Genomic DNA, 17,440 nt, shown 5'->3' on the forward strand with positions numbered 1-17,440 from the left:
CTTTCCACGTGAAAAGATTCTCAACAGGGCGGTCAAAAATTACATCGTGCGTGACCGTCTCACTCCGCCTCAAGAGCTACTGCACGCTTGTTTGATTGAAAAGATGGAAAACATACTCAGAAGAACATTTCCGCCACATGCTGCTACTACATTCGTTCGCTCACTATTACTCCACGGAATCTCTTCCTGTACACATGATTGACCTTATTTGTAACCAGTAGAATTTCAATTTCCACATCCTGCACTACTAGATACAGGCTATAGGATGTCCTAGCGAGTGTATCCAATCAACTGAGGTTTTAGACGGAAACGTTTCTGCGTGGGGATGTTTGGATACTGAAGTACTTCCTGAAGTACTGTAGTTGAAATACATGCACTATTATTAAATGAGTTTAGTAAAATATGCGATTATGCTCTTATAATCCAACACAGCATTGTGAGTGAGACTTCGGTTTACTGTTTAATTTTCCGTGCTCGGTTTTTTGCATCATTTAATAACAACGATAACGATAGTCTTACTGTATACTGTATGAACTAACTGTGTTTTGTACGAAACTAAAGCAACGTTTATATTGTTCAACAAAATAAACGACTGTCGAAATAGCTAATAGATGAAAATCTTTTAAAAAAAGATCTTTGCATGCAGCTTTTATAAGTGTATAGTTAGGGCGTACATCCAGGGTTAGTAAACCTTGTAAAGTAATGAGAATGTAATCCTTATGTCTTGTTGTGATTATGATAGTGTAGTTTAAAGCAAAACTTTTGCTGTATCGGGTCCTGTTTGAATTCGAATCTCAACACTGGTGTCATTGGAATTGGGCTTCTTCTTCTTCTTATGAAGTAACCCACCCTTTAAGCCTTAATTTGTCTTGGTTACTTTTTGTCTGCTTCATCCGTACAATCTGTTCCAATAGCCTTTAGTTATAAAAATAGTTGAAATGGATCACGCTGCTATATAACTAGAAGACGTTTAGAGTAGTTTTTCATCTCGGGAAGGTTGTTTCTATTTTGCTCCATATTATATGTGCAGAACAAGCGTTTTGCTGTTTACGTTATGATAAAGAATATTCATTGTGCTTTTTGTTGGAACAGAATATGGCTTACTCAGAGGATCCGGACAGGGACGTTGTCCTGACAAAAAAGAGCAAAACGCTGATCGTACGACATCTGCCTTCTGAATTGACTAGACATGAAAAAGAAGATCTTCTGAAGTATTTTGGAGCCACTTCAATAAGAGTGTTTTCAGATAAGGGAAGGCTGGTAAGTCACCAGGTTTCAGAATTTGGTTGTTAAAGTAAATATGGAAACGGGGAATTATGTAATTTTGTTTTGAAGTATTGTTACACACAAGAAGGACTTGTAGTGTATGCTGCTGTAGTTTGTTTTCAGGATCGCCCTTAAAATAATTGCTGTGTTATTGAGTGAAAGTTACAATATAAAGCAGAATTACCTGTTGGAAAGGGTTGGTCTAAACATTATTCTCCTGACAAATTCGAATACATGACATTTGTGTGTCCAGTGTCCAGTTTATTAGTGTTCAGTTTTAATTTCCACATCTTGCAAATTGCACTCACTGGCCATTACATTAGGAACCCTAAATCAAATACATAATTTTAACGTTAGTTTGAGGTTGACTTGTGGAACATAAGGCAAACATCTGTAATTTTTGGACACTTCAGTTTCATTGTCTTTGTTATAAATCAATACAGATGGAGCCAATATTACAATAAAGATTGTAGTGAAGTGTAGATTTTTTTAAAATAAATAACATTATTAAAATTGTACCATGCTGTATTAAGAACTTCCTTTGTTTTTTTTACAGAAACATACAGCGTTTGCAACTTTTGCCACCGAAAATGCATCTTCTAGGGTATGTAACGTTGCAGTATTTATTTGTTATTGTTTTCATATCAAAATATTTATTTGTGTGTGGTTGATGTGTGTATAAAATACTGTAGAGGTCAATCATGTAAATAATTTTATCCTTGTATTACAGTCTGGAGAGATTAAGTATGTTTAAATGGTGAAAACCTAATGTAAAAATACTAACTGTAAAAAAAATGTTTTGTTTTCTTTTAGGTAGCAATAGGTATTATTTCCTTGGAATGGTTTTAAAGTTAAAATCAAAACACTAGGGGAATACAATTAGTTATAACTAAAGTGAAAGATCCAAGATTTCACAGTACCACAATAATTTTAAAACTGCATGCTATCATGATTTTTTTTCAGGCTCTGGCTAGACTACATCAACTAAAGATCTTAAACCATACATTGGTTGTTGAATTTGCAAAAGATGAAGACAGCATAAATCTTCTGAATCAGCAGCCAGTTTCAGAACGGTATTGACTTTGCTGCCCATTACATTAAATGCTTAAACTGACTCAGCATAGCTGACCAAAATAAAAAAATGTTCAGTGCATTATGTGAGAACTATTTCTAGATTTAATATTAATTATTGCCTTTGTTTGTAGTTTTTGCTTGAGTTAATCAAACATATTATCCATTTAAAAAACAGATTATATATATAAGTTGTTGAGGTAGTTAAATCTGTGAAATTCTCTTATACCTCAGTATATGAATTTAATAATATACAAATGTAACTTGCTATCACAAAATTAGCATATTTGTCTCTATTTGTAGTTTAGATGATGAAGCAATAAAAGATGTAAAAGACAAGCAATCACAGAACATTCCTTTAATAGAAAATGGAGTTGCCCCTAGCCTTGGGTAAGTATGTAGGGTATGTAACATTGCAGTGTAACCTTGGGTAAGTATGAAAAATTGCAGTGTTATTTGTGTGTGGTTGATTTTATGTTTGTTTAAAATACAGTAGAGGTAAGCCATCAAAATACATGATTTTATCCTTATATTTTGAAAACATTAAGTGTATTTTGCCCTTTAAATTATGAAAACCCATTGCAATTGTAGCAACTGTGTTTTGTTTTCATGTAGGTAGCAATATTTTTTTTTTCTTAGGAGGCTTTTCAAGTCAATATCAAGATGGACACTAAGTGAATACAATTAGTTACAACCAGAAAATGAACCAGAAAGCCAACCAGAACCAATTAGTTACAACTAGAAAGTGAAGATACACTTCACTATCACATACTTGTCTGAAGCAGAATATTTCATCTGCTGTGCTCTTGTGAGACTTCTGTTCATCTTGCAAGTGTTACTTGCAATCTTGCCCTTACTGACTGAATCAAAATGACACCTAAGACCTGTCTTAATGTCTCTTGGGAGCAATTATTGTTTATATTGAACATCAAAAGACATTACTGTATTTGAACTTGTATGTTTCTCGGTAAATAAAGTATGTGGATTTTAGATATTGACTGAATGGTCCTGTCATTGGTTAGGTTAAGTGATCATTCATGACTAGCTGTAGTCAACTTAAGTGACACATTAGTGAGAGATAATCAGTCACAGGCAATGGATACATTTAAAATACAGAAAGGAATCAACATGTTTATCAAGGTACATTAGCCTTGACCAGGGTTTATAAGAGGGGATGGGACAGTACTATGACTTTAACAGCAAGAACCCTGTTGAAGACAAGCGTTAGTCAGCATGACAGACAAATTTTAGCTGTCATGACTGTTCAATAGAATATCACTACATATGCTACAAAACTATTTTCCCAATGGTGACCTTGTTAATTTGTTGCAGATGTAAGTGCTTTTTCTATAGATGTTCAGTATATATAATCTGATTCATTCATTTATGTATACATAACTTATTCCAGGCTGAAATTGAAAATAACTGTATCAGAAAAGATAGAATTGGCATTACGTGACATAAACAAACAATACATTTTCCATTATAAATGATAAATATGTATATTATAAATCCAGTAATGTTATAAATGTCTTTAGGCCTAGTGCAGGGAAGTTAAATAATTGACAGTCCCCTGTTAAATTATGTTATCTTCCCTTACCCAGAAAAAATCTGTCTTGTAGTCTTGGGTAATTATTATTTTGCTCTATAATTAGTACCTCCAATATGAAAAAGTTGAGGTGTTAAGTTCCTAGGCAAAAAAAGTTTGCTTTTTGTCAACCTGTTTAATGTTAAGTGTTCTTTTAATACAGCACTGTTTCAAAGCGAGTTTAAATGTAACACATTACAGCACATGACAAAGTTTTATACTTTTCCTTTTGAAAGATTTTTTTTTAAATTTACCTGCAAATTCAATAGCTTTGCAGTGGTACTAACCATTCCTCTGTGACTCACACTGTTGGAGGAAGAAACAAAGAAAAGGGAGAAAAGCAGGAATTGATTTGCACGGCATGCAGAGAAATGCCCAGCAGGGCTCAATATAGACTAAAGAAAGCCTTTGCAGTTCTATAGAATATGAATAGATGGCAGATTGCATGCTGTTTCCCTATGGTTTTGATTCTTTGATATTATTGTGTACTTCATGTGCTATTAAGAGTAATCTAATATTAAATGTATTTTTTGTATGTACAGATTGACATTTGTGGAAAGTGGTGTTTTACAAGAAAAGGAAGAACTTACATATTCAGTACTTAACACATTTCCATAGTGATGGGATTATGAAATCCTTTTTTTTTTGGGGGGGGGGGGGGGGTGTTCTTGGAACTTCTCTTAAAAAAAATCAAGTAATACAACAGTATCCTGAAATACTATATCACATTCTAATACTTATGGAATTTATTATATATAGATGTTCAATTTCATTTTTTTTCAGGTTAAAATTTCAAATGAACCCTTGTCTGAAGTATTTATACCCCCCGCCTACAAGTGGAATTCTGGCAAATATCACAAATGCACTCATTAGTGTTCCAAGGTTTTATGTTCAAGTGAGTAAACGTTTTGTTTATTATGATGTGAAGTAGAATTTTATTTACGTTAAAAATGTGGGATTTTAATTCAAAAATTAAACAATGCTTAACGCCAGGTCTGTTAGAAGACCGACTTTGATGTTCTGGGTTTCGAAGGTACTGGATCACTCATAGCTGTTATCCATGAATTACAGCAATTATATTTATTGTTGCTTTGGGTTAATATGTGCAATAAGTGTCCTGCTGACAGTACCATTTACATACTGGAGGGAAAACAAGTTATTCCAGGATTATTTCTGATGTGTTTTTAAACAGCTTGCATGAGAAATGACGATGATGTCAGTTTTTCACGAACGAACAAAACAGTACTGTTTAATTTTCAAAACAGTCAATTCTGTTCCAGTTGTCAGTGGAAGATCTGTAACATATCATTTCTACTTTGGATTTTTTTTTTCTCTGTGTATACGCCTATTTGCAATAAACCTGTTGTTTATCAGCTCAACTAAAGCTACAGCTAGAACTGTCTTGAAAGCACAAGGGGAGAAAAGACAGTTCATGCTTTCCTCTTAAGTACAAACTTGTCACAACATTTGCAGTCATACACATTGAGTCCTATGGTGCCTTATAGCAATGTTAGTATCCACTGGAGGAATGCTGCATTCTTCTCTGACAACACTTCACTTCGTTGTGCTTTGTCATTTCTATCATCCCTGTCAAGTTATAAGTCACATCCCAGGCTCCAAGTGCCGATGTGTAGAGATTATAGGGCTTAACTTACCCTTCACTGGTTGAGCCACTCTGTGGCCTTTTGTTGTAAAATTAATTTATTAACTCCATAGATAAGTAGGTTTTGGTAGTTCTTTTAAATGGCTTAGGTTCTGTGCTCTCCTAGGGTTAATAACTGAAAGATGAAAAGCAGAACGTTATCATACAATCTAGCAATTCTTTCACTAAAAATGTATTTTTGAAAAAGCAAAGTGGCAGCCGAGAAACATGATTTAGTTCCACTCTTTTCCCCCTAGGGATTCTACACCACTGAATGCAACTTGAATCATTAAAGTGGATTTTTTTAAGCTGTCTTTTGGGGGTGCTAGTGTGTTGTTCAGAAATGTAGAGCACCAGTTGCGATTTCAAAATGATCCAAATTAATTTTTCAGTATACTGACTTTGTTGTTGAGAGTGATTTAGTTTGTTTAGATGTAATCAACTTTGTTAATTTTTTTATTATTTCTGGAAATCATTATTAATTTTATTTATCTGTGTTGCTTTGGATCCTATAATTATCTTCCTACGATATAAAATACCATTTTAATGTCCAACAATTTGGGCATGATGCATTCTTTGTAGTGTGACAAAATCTACATGTTTGAGCTTCTATACAATCCTTATCTTCAGACATAGGTATTTTGCTGTGTTTTAATAGTGCAATATGAAAGAAAATGATACAGTATTGTGTAACTCCTTTTAAACTGCAATATTTATACTGCATGTTTAGAATGAGGATTCAATGAATAGTATAATTAAAGTATGATTATTTTACAGGTGCTTCATTTAATGAACAAGATGAACTTACCAAGTCCATTTGGGCCTATAACTGCAAGGCCTCCTTTGGTAAGAAATATTGAAAGCTATCACAACCTTGAACTTTTTCTTAACGCTTTAGAAGCTTTAAAACTATAACCAAGATTACATAGGTTAGTTTGATGATATCTGAAAAAGTGCTTACTCTTTTTCTTTTGTAATTATTATTTTGAAAACTATTATGTTTGTCTGACAGTGCTCACAGTTATAGTTTGAACTGTATTATCTTATTACAAAAGCTGGTACAGTGGGTGGAGAAATAGTTTTTTTTTGTTTCTTAGTCTGGTTAATAATTCTTTCAATGAGTGCATACATGTAAATGCCCTGTAGTGACAATCAACAGAATTGTGTTACAAATATGCTTTTGATGAATATAAAGGAAATCCAGTTGTCTTAAGCTAGGGTATTGGCTTCAACAACATGGCTGTGTAGTCCATTCCAGTCTCCCACAGCTATTTGTGCAAAAAGAAATTGTCTATTGTTTTCACTTTTAAATGCAATTCCCCATGAGTATACAATTATGTCCTGTGATTCATATTTCACTGTTGATTCTGAAGAGGTCTGTTGGGTTGACTTTAATTCTTTGGAGCAGTTTAAATACGTGTAACAGTTCCCCTAGTTGCCTTCTCCGTTCAAGATCAAAAAGATTCATTTTTTTGCCTGCCAGAATAGTACATTGCTTTAGGCCATGAAATGTACTGTACCTTGTAAAAATATTCACCCCCTACTGATTATCACACGTTTTCTCCATTACTAGTAACGTATAAAATTGTTTAAAAGCAAAGTTTTAATTCAAAATGTGTGTTCAAACTGAACACTTATATTTGAAAAACCTCTAAAAATCTCTTCAATCTAGCAATAAATGTACAAATGAATGATTTAGTCATTGCACAAGTATTCACGCCCTAAGTAAGTACTATGTAACTGTACCTTTTTTCAGCAATTTCTGCTGAGTTTATTTCTTGAAAGGTGTTAACCAGCTTTGCATAGTGGTATGACATAATTCTTAAAGATTTATAAGCCAGTTTAATTAGATTTGTTTGTGATCATTACCGAACCACAATCTTCAAGTTTTGCCATGGTTTCAAGTCAGGACTTGACTAGGCCACCTAAGGACATTCATTCTCATCTTGTCAAACCACACCTCTTTAACTTTGACCTTCTCCCTTGGGTTACAAGTCCTGCTGAAATGGGACTTTCCAAGCAAGTCTTAGATTCTTGGCTGACTCACTCAGGTTTTCCTTTATGATATGTCTGTACTTTGCACCATTCATTTCCCCCTCAATCTGGAAAAGCTTCCCAGTCCTTGCTAAAGAGAAGCATCCCCATAACATGATGCTGCCACCTTCGTGCTTGACAGTTGGGATTGTGTTGACTTGATATGTCATTCTTGGGCCAGACGTAACTCATCACATTTAGGCCACGAAGTTAAAATTCCAAAAAAGATCCAAATTCTTCTGTGATGTGTCTACAGTTTTTTTCCATATATTTCTGATATGGCTTCTTTCCAACTGCCCATCCAAGCAAACTTTTTGTAGGCACTGAAAGATTGTTACTATATCTATATGAACAGTGACTCCCATCGCAGGCATTGAACTTTGCAGATGTTTCAAAGTTGCTTTTGGCTTCATACTGGCATCTCTAACAAGTTTCCTGTTTGCCCACCTGCTCAGTTTGGAAAGGTGGCCAGATCTGGTTAGTGGCTGGTTGATATGAAGCACATTTTGTATTTTTTGCATTTTGAAACAATAAATTCACTTCCTTGTATTGCATTTTGGTTTCTGGTGGAATAAGCAACTTTTTTTGCGTTTGATATCACATAGGAAACCCACCACCTATTTACTAGATCTCCTTTCCCTTTGTTTTGTTCCTGATTTACTTCCATTTTCTTTTGGTGCTTAACACAATAAATGAATCTCTGCTCTCTGGTCGTTATTGATAAGTGTTATTGGTCTGCACCTTCTAAGGTGGTCATTAGGCTTTAGCAAAGTCTGAGACATGGACGCATGTTGAGTAAAATTAGATGAAATTAGATTTACTTGTTTTCTTGTTGTCTCAGTATGAGGATCTAGTTCCAGCTCCTCCTCCACCAATGCCTCCACTTCCACCTGATGAACCGCCCCTACCAGAGGAAGAAATGGAGTTTTCCAGTGAAGAAGAGTCGGAATATGAGAGTGAGGATGATGAAACTAAAGAGAGGTATGATTTGTATAACTCATTTTTTTTAGTTCAGAAAACAGTACCACCATCAAATAGTGTGTTTGCTTTCAGTGAAACATTTAAGTGTTAAAGCTCCCATATATGAACAGGGCATTCCAAACCCCTTTATGACAGGAGCCAAAATGCAGTTGCTGAATTGGTGGTGGCAGAGAGGTTGTTGGAAGGGAACTTGAGCAAAGATCGCTGGGTGACATTTATTTATTGGCCCTGTCATGCGTCTTTGCACAGACTATTTTTTTTTTGGTTTTAAGAACAAAATCAACAGCATTGTGAAATGTTATGTAATTATATGTAATTTGGGGGGGAAAAAGTTATAAGAAATATAGGACGATTCTTAAACTTTTAGCAGACTCTGACTTGAAGTCTGAAATGCTATAAAAATGAATAATACTTACATGGACCAGAAACTGTCATCACTGCCTAGAAGAGGATTTTAGAGACTTGAGTGATTAGAAGCTGTGCCTGCAAGCTTTGCCATCCATGACTGCACAGACTGTAATGCTGAAATTTTCTAAGATGAACACTTTCCCAAATTCTGGGATGAAAAACAGACATCTTTTTTTTTCCTTTGGAAATTTGATCTTAATAAAATATTCAGTGCAAGCAAAATATAGCACGACTTTCTTATATCACTGTGAAGAAAATTTACAGTATGGGAAAACTATACTTGTCAAAGACATAAGTGATATAAGAAAAGTACAAATGTAACTTGATTAGTAAATACTACTGCATACTTTACTGTGTACTACTTGCATTTATATATGCCAGTTTATATATTTGTACGTATCAGAATTTATTATATTTACGTTTTATCTTTTATAAAAAGGGAACATTTTTCTTTTAATATGTGGCCTTTTAAGGCAGTGCAGAAATGTTTTGTTTGTTTTTGTTCTCTGATCATCCACACTCAACAATTAAATACTACAAATAGTCACTGTCTGAAGTTCACATTCATTAACATTTGGTTTGTTATTTCAAAGAATGAATAGGCTGATGGACCTGGCTAATCTTCCATGCAAAAGACCCCAGAGAAAGAAAGTGTCTGCTTCAAGGAAGAAGCCCAGGTTAAAGGACTTTCTTAATGTACCCAAGCCAGATTCTCACAGGTATGTCTTTATTTAAAAGCAATGCATTGATCTTTTCATTGTATTCGCAGTTTTATACAGAGATCTGCAGGGCTGTGGGCATAATACAGTTCTGTTTGTCACAGGCCCAGCTTTGCTCATTTTGCTGCACAAAAAGCCACTGGGAAGTGTATACTGAAATTATATGTAGTTTGACACCTAAAGACAAAATATTTTACAGTGCACCCACAGGCACTTTTGCCTTAGTATTAGATAGGTGGTATTAGATATTTATTTTTCATGACAGTCCGTAATGTATCAAATGATCAGATATAAGAAACCTTTTTGTTCAAGTACACTGCTTCATTCAGACCAGTTCCAGGGGCTATGGGAAATTTGATTCCTTCAGCAGAATGTAGAAGCTGTTTCAAACAAACTGCCTATACTTTCATTTCTCTATCCTGTGAAATTGTAAATATAAAAGGTAGTTCTTCTGTGATTCCCGGTATTTTAGCCTCATGTTCTTTTCTCACCATTGTCATAGCTGCTAATTATTTTTGAAGGGTATTTCTCTTTTATATGTACAGTAACTCACTTATTGCTGTTACGTGTTGTGGTATAAACACTTCTTGGTCATTTTTTAAATATGTGTTTCCTCTCCTTTTATCTGCTTTACTAGCATTACCTGGAGTTAAATTGGGTAAACGCTGTGTGTTCTATTTTGTCTCTTGTGAAATAAAACAACAGGGATTTTTGCATGGTTATTGATGAAATGCTTCATTGTCTTTTGGCAGTTCCAGTGTAGCTCTCCAGCCCTCGGATGTTTTTGAACAGCCTCAATCGTGTGGGCAGAAGAAAATTGAGTTTCACATTTCAGCAGATGTGTCAGGAATTCTGCAAGAAGGATTACATCAGCAGGAGACTGACAAGACAGAAGGTAATTACTAAAAAACTGAATTTTTAATTTTAACCAAAGTTATATAAAGCTTGGGTGTATTCCCTGTTCTTTTTTGTGTGTCGGCCATAACAAAGTTAGATTATAAACTTAGTTGGATACTTAATACCTGTAACCATAATCTCTACACACAACAGCACAGAATACCTCTGTGCTGGGAGTTCAAATGTATGTGCCGACAAGTATTGTTTTCTTGATTGTTTTCTAAACAATTTTGATGTTTAAAATATGATGGACACTCAGGGAATAATGGCCCGTGTTTAAACCAATAGAAAATGATGACTTCCTGTGCTGTAACTTTAGCTTAAATTAGATTAAATGTACAAGTAAGCAATGAATGTGCCACTTACATGAGAAATTATCTTTCCTTAAATATATTGTGAACAATGGAAAAAAATATAGGCGACCCTTATATAATATCTAAACAAACTTTTAAAAGATGAAAAGTTTTCAAAAGCGATTGGTGAGTCAATATCAGAACAAATTGTGTATGTAATTTTGACGTTGTCCATCAGTTTCAGCAATTTGTTTCTTTATAAGGTTATTTTATGGTTCGTCAATCACGGTTTTGTTTGTTTATCCTGAGACACATTACAAACACAACGAATTCTATTGGTTCCAACACAGTCTGTTATTTTAATAGCTCTCCATATGTATATAGTTAAGTGAGGTGTTTATAGTTAATTATTTAAAAAATAGCCTTGACACTAGTTTGAAGACAAACAATTTTTAAAAGTTAAATAATTACAGATCCCATTTGTCAGACAATACCAAGAGACTCCATCTGGCTTCTTTAATTTTCCATTAACAATTTAGTGGTGCAGAAATTACCAAGCAGTTGGTTGAAAGACTAATTTATTATGCTCCAAGTATATTAGACACACAAAACACACAAACTGTTATTTCCAATAGGAGTGGACTACCTTTAAGTACTCAGCAGAGAAAGTAAATATTTCTAAGGGTAAACATTAAGAAGGAAGAAACCTTTGATACCTTACAAAAAAAAAAATATGTGTACAAAGTTAAGTCTATATCAGTCTATTTCATTATAAGATATTCTTTCTTTTTTGTTTTTTATATACACTAGAATATGTAATTCATGTGATTTCTAAATCAAAGAAGAATTTTGTAATCCAAGGAAGATGAAACAGTGAATTCTCTTGACAAACGTATTTATAGGTTATAAGCCTTTTTTTAAAATGAACTTACCGAACTTACTGGATAAGGAGCAGGATGATTTGAAAGCAGGGATGTAACCCTGTAGGAATTTATCAGAACTAGTTTTTCTGTTTCTGGTTCAGCACACATGCATTGTTAGATTTGTATGACAATCTTTCTGAGGATTTGTAGAGGCTTACTTTTCCCTATAATTTATTTGTGTGCAAGCCTCATAGTACCCTACTAAAGTGAACTCTTTAACCATGTTTTGGTATATTATGAGATATTTTCTGCATGAATTAGTGTGACCTTCTATAAAATAGGGAGTTATAAGTAATCTTATAGTTAAATACTTAATCTGCCTTTTTTAAAGAGTTTTTTTTCTCCTGCAAAGTGTCAATTATTTTAATATAACAAAAATGAAGAATATACTTCCATAAGTAGCTTTAGAATGTTGCATTAAAATAAATGTGCATTAATACAGTGCACTATACATATAATGCACATGTATGTCAAAAGCACATTTATTGATCTTACCACATTTATAAATAGGTTGAATTTGACATTAACCCAGATTAATTAACCAGAATATACGGTGTATGTCTTTTGGAGCTGCATAGAACAATTTAATTTCCTGCTGTAAAATATGTGTGCTACTTATTTGTTAATGTTTGTTTTCATTGTAAAATCCCTTCATCTTTTACTGTATAGGTATAGCAGTATAAAATATATTAACTTCATAGATTGTTACCTTTTTAAAATTGAGAAGTTGGATTTTTGAGTTTTGGAAAAAACATATTGTTCTTTACCTTGTCTAGATAATGATGAGACAGAGGAAACCACAAAGGTAGAGGCAGTTGGATTTGGGAAAATCTACCCCAAGCCACAGGTAACAGAAAAAGAGGATGAAAGTGGTGAAGATGAGGACATTCCTTCAGGTTTTATATCCAGGAGAGAGCTGGAGAAAGGCAGGATCTCAAAAGATGGTAAATCTAAGCTTTTGTCTTTATCAATCGTATTGTGTGGTTTAGTTTACTTCTAAAACACTACAGTACAAATATTGAATTATTTTACAATCACAAAAATTATTAAAATTTCACTGTCAAATAATTTGTTTTAAGCACCATTTTATTTAGGTTACTTTTGCCTTTTCAGGTCTCGAAGCTTTTTGCTTGTCACTAAGTTGATCAATCACTTAAAAGTGGCAGAATAACATTGTTGTATGTAGAAAAAATGCCGTATGTTTTCCCATCTTATCCACTTCAAATAGCACACATACTATTAATGTATATACTTCTTTGCAGAAATGAAAAATCTCTCAGTGTTCAGAAATTATGAACCTGGTGATCCAACGTGCAGACTCTACGTCAAGAATGTTGCCAAGCAAGTTGAAGAAAAGGTAAGTTTATATTAAGTGAGAAGTCCTGTGTGTTACTTTGGTTACTTTGCATGGCAGTGCTTGATAAGGTAGATAGTGCAGAATGGAAAGCCCTTTTCTATGCAAAGGTTGCTGGGTGTCTGTATCAAGCTGCCTAACAATGTTGTTCAAGGTGATTCCTTCTATTCTTTCAAGTAACCAGGCAAGAAAGATGGGACAAATGCCTGCCTCCATGTAATAATTCTTTTGGTCTGACACAATAAGAGTACAGACATGATTTAAATGTATGTGCATAAATTAGGCAGAGAGATTACTTGGCAACAAAAACATTCTCTTCTTTTGAACAGCTAGGGAATAGTAATACGATTTAACTGGAATTTAATTGTGCCTAGTCCAATTTTCTGTCTTTGATGGAAAAAAGACAAACACATATAAAAAAGTCCTTTCATGAAGTTTGGTTTCCATTTCCACACCAGTGTGAGGAAATTGTTTCCATTCCTGTTACTCTTCACAAACAGGAAACAAATCTGCACCCTTTCAGAGTTACCTCTTAGTTTCCCTGGACTGCTAATAATGATATAAGTAAGAAACTGTTCTGCCTGACTTGCAACACTTGCTGGTTATTTAATATTTGGACCTTTCCAACAGGAAACTATGAAGATCCTTGAGGAATATGAGTTATTTGTAGTCTTTAGACTTCATGCACATCATTTCTCATATTTGCTTGTTTTTTTTCAATTCTTTCTGTACAGTTAAGATTTTTTAAAATAGCATATTTAGAGAGCATCTAAGGTATTGTTTCTTTTAAATTCTTTCAGGACTTGAAATTTATCTTCGGAAGATACGTAGACATTTCTTCAGATGCTGACAGAAATATGTGAGTGACAACTATTAATATTATTATTGTACTGAGTGATATTTCCCCCCAATATGCTTAGCATAAAAAATTTGGTTTTAATAGCATTAACAACAACTCAATAATTGTCAGAAAGAACTTCCATATTTGTATTGCTACCTTATATAAGTTCCTTTGTGATATTTGTGTAATATGTGTAAGACAAACAGGTTTTAGTAAAGTTCTACTGCTGCTCAAGTCAATGCTTTATATATCTAATATGAGATTTGGTATTGAGGTTTCTGCGTGTTGTTTTGAACCTTATAATGAGGCATGTCTTTAGCCATTGATTTTGAAATGTAGAACAATATGAGTATGAATGGGTTTAAATTATTTAAAGTTCAGATTATTTTGGTGTGAAACTTTTTCACCCAATAACTTAAATCAAAGTTACATGTAACCACAAATCATTATTTTTTTACACATTGCTGCCCATGGACATTCTTTAATTCTGTTCTTCACTTCTAGGTTTGATATTGTTTTAATGAAAGAAGGTCGTATGAAGGGACAAGCTTTTATTGGACTTCCCAGTGAGAAAGCTGCAGGAAAAGCTTTGAAGGAAACCAATGGATACGTGCTTTATGACAAACCATTGGTTGTTGTATCCTTTATATTAAGAGAAACATCAGTCTTCTTCGTCAATAGTAATGTGTTCTCGTCAGATGCTTAGCGAATAATGAATGGTGTCCAAGGCAACCAGCTAATTCATAATGCAAGATAATAACACATTGCTGAAATAAACTGTTATTTTTAACAAAGGTTTTAGCAAATTATTCGTAAAATTGCTCTAGTGGCAAAATAGCAAGTCAAAAGAAAACATTTAACATATTCAAATGTATTCAAACATACTATTAATGTAGTGTACTCAATTAGTGAAAAATATTATAAATATATTTTGTTCTGGGTAGGAGAACATTGTACTAATTGGCAAACAAAAGGGGTGATCTGTAAATGAAATATGTTTATTTGAATGTAATTTTTTCAAATGTATGATTTTTTTCAGATTCATTGTATATCGAGTCTCTAGTGATGCATTATCTATGTTTGTTAGCCTTTACTGTAAAAGCAATTCGCAAGATCTGCCAGACCAAAGCAGGACTCCAAAGATGAGAAAAAAAGTCATAAAAGGTGAAAAGCAGGTAAAAAACAGTTTATTTCAATACTGAACATATTTAAAGATGCTTAGAAAAGGATGCTTTGGGAAGCATATTACACTTTTCAGATATCTAAAGTCAAGTGGCCTGAAAGCACATTTTTATAACATACTTGTACAAAAAAATTCTCAGTAATAGCCTATAGTCAGAAACAACTGGAACACTGCCTTTTAAGTAGTAATTCTATGATTAGCAGAATTATATGAGAAACCTTTTTTGGTCATATTTTATTATTTTTTATTAAGTATTTGAAGATCTGGAGTACTTTTGAGAAAAAAAACAGATCCCCTATATTTGCATTTTTCTGAAAATTAGTTTCCTTTGCATTGACTTTGTTATGTGGGATATTGATTCAGTCTATTAATAATTTCTACAAATTGTGATCATTTGACATTAAATTTCTTTGTTTAAGATATTGATGTCAAGGGTCAACCTGATAGTCTGAAGCAACAGAAATGACGTATCCTTCTTTTTACACTATATCCTTTCCTAAGTTTGTATTGTATCATGTTTGTAAAAACATGCACATACAAACACAAATATTTAATCAACCTCTTTACCGGTAAAACAAAATTAACTTATTCAAGGATAACATTTTTGTAGAACTCCATTAATGCTGCTTTTTGAGTTATTATAGATCTTTACTAATATGAATCAGATACATGTAAACCAGCCAAAAAATGAAATTGGACCTTTCTATGTGCTTTTACAGGATGATAATTACCAGGATTATATAATTTGTTGTTGATTTTAAATGAGCTGGTAATCCCTTCGCAATGACAAAGTTTTGCATTTCTTAGGTAAAAATAAGATGATGAGCCCCCAGAGATTATTTCACTCAGTGTTGCCAGCATCCAGAATAGACAGCCTTCTATATAATTAATTTTAATAAAATTCTGGATAGAGTGCAACATCTCCAGTCTCAGTTCGCACTTCACAGTCTCAGATGTAAATAGGTAATTATGTAACACTTGGTGCCTGTAACTGAGATAGCTATATCTCAGGCCCTCATGAACTCTCAGGAAGTCAAGGCTCATGTGAGAAATAGGCCCCTGCTCTGATTCTAACTCTTCCAGATACTGGTCTGTTTCCCAACTTAAATGGAGAGCAGTACAGAGCAGGTGGATAAATATTCAGAATGTTATTTCTTTTTCCACCATGGTTCTTATTGTGACAAAACACCACAACTTTTCTATAGTTAACAGTGAAATTCTTTTTGTTTTCCCCAACAACTCCAAATATTTGAGGGTACATTGTGGAAATGTTTAGTTCAAATGATTGAGGATGTCTAATTGCCTATTGAATGTTTAGCTTTTGAAATTGGATAGACATTACTCTAAGGTCTGAGATCATGAATGTTATGTATACATGTGGTAGCAACTATATGAAGGCGACAAGCTGAATGCTTCAACAAATTAATCATGTGTGTTTGTTTTGCATGACGTGCAAAGGTTGAAATGTTGGAAAATGCTTTGAAAAAATGCACATACAGTGATTGTGGATTATGCAGTGAAAATGTAGCTTGAAAAACTCATTATCTGTCTGACCTTTATAAATGTTATTTAATCCTCATTTTAATATATTGTAGGCTTCCAAAACTGGAGCTGAAGCAGTGTGCATCATCTAGAAGACTACAGCTTTCACAATTTTCCTGAAGTTACTTTTGGGTCTCAGTAAAATAAAGATTTTCTTAATTTTTTATTTTCCGTGTAGTTATTCGTTTCTAACAGAGAACATATTTTGGAACATCCATTTCCTTTCTTTTTTAATATGAATTTGAGAGAACATGTAAAAAAAGACTTGTTTACAGTCTCCTGTGTTCATTTAACTGGACCATATAGTTGGTGAGATACAGTATAGTTAGGGATTAATTACAGACAAATTGTAAATATTACAAACTGTAATGATTAGAATATCTAATTTCAAGGATAGAAATACTAGTTTTCTATGGCCTGAGAAACTGACATCAGAGAATAACTCAAAACCCTGGATGACCCATCTATTCAGTTGTAAATAAATACACCTTACTAGTAAAGGTTAGTACTGCCTTTTAGTCACATCTCATTACTGTTATTAAGTCCCGTCTTTCATTAATAAAATATCATATTTACGCAGTACAGTGTTTCAATCACTCATCTATTTCCAGATTCATGCCAAAATCATGGATTTTGTGACCCCAGACATGGCTGTAATGTGCATACCTGTATAACATTGAACCAACAAGCTGTTCCCA

General features: G+C 33.6%; 1 protein-coding gene across 2 annotated transcripts; it reads left to right on the top strand.

Annotated features, from left to right (window-relative positions):
• The first annotated feature begins 301 nt into the window (after positions 1 to 301).
• Positions 302 to 16,906, top strand: rnpc3 (RNA-binding region (RNP1, RRM) containing 3). 2 transcript variants are annotated; one of them, XM_088927526.1, is made up of 16 exons: positions 302 to 436; positions 1,093 to 1,260; positions 1,823 to 1,870; positions 2,230 to 2,339; positions 2,641 to 2,727; positions 4,709 to 4,820; positions 6,345 to 6,413; positions 8,443 to 8,582; positions 9,584 to 9,709; positions 10,462 to 10,604; positions 12,599 to 12,766; positions 13,085 to 13,179; positions 13,977 to 14,035; positions 14,522 to 14,654; positions 15,120 to 15,192; positions 15,620 to 16,906. In XM_088927526.1, the coding sequence occupies exons 2-15, from the start codon at positions 1,096 to 1,098 to the stop codon at positions 15,183 to 15,185; spliced, it is 1,521 nt and encodes a 506-aa protein (XP_088783652.1). In that variant the 5' UTR covers positions 302 to 436; positions 1,093 to 1,095; the 3' UTR covers positions 15,186 to 15,192; positions 15,620 to 16,906. The 2 variants fall into 2 exon arrangements, with proteins under 2 accessions (XP_088783652.1, XP_088783651.1); XM_088927525.1 differs by having other exon boundaries at positions 16,796 to 16,906.
• Positions 16,907 to 17,440: the final 534 nt, after the last annotated feature.

This window comes from Atractosteus spatula, chromosome 11 (genome assembly GCF_055471065.1).
Source record: "Atractosteus spatula isolate fAtrSpa1 chromosome 11, fAtrSpa1.hap1, whole genome shotgun sequence".
In the NCBI taxonomy this organism is placed as follows: domain Eukaryota; kingdom Metazoa; phylum Chordata; class Actinopteri; order Semionotiformes; family Lepisosteidae; genus Atractosteus; species Atractosteus spatula.

What these genes read in the sequence shown, in the direction of transcription:
- rnpc3 (XM_088927526.1), top strand. Translation starts at nt 1,096, where the DNA reads ATGGCTTACTCAGAGGATCCGGACAGGGACGTTGTCCTGACAAAAAAG. An exon ending in TTTCAGATAAGGGAAGGCTG is followed by an intron (nt 1,261 to 1,822) that starts GTAAGTCACCAG and finishes TTTTTTTTACAG; the next exon opens with AAACATACAGCGTTTGCAAC. An exon ending in CCCAAGCCAGATTCTCACAG is followed by an intron (nt 9,710 to 10,461) that starts GTATGTCTTTAT and finishes GTCTTTTGGCAG; the next exon opens with TTCCAGTGTAGCTCTCCAGC.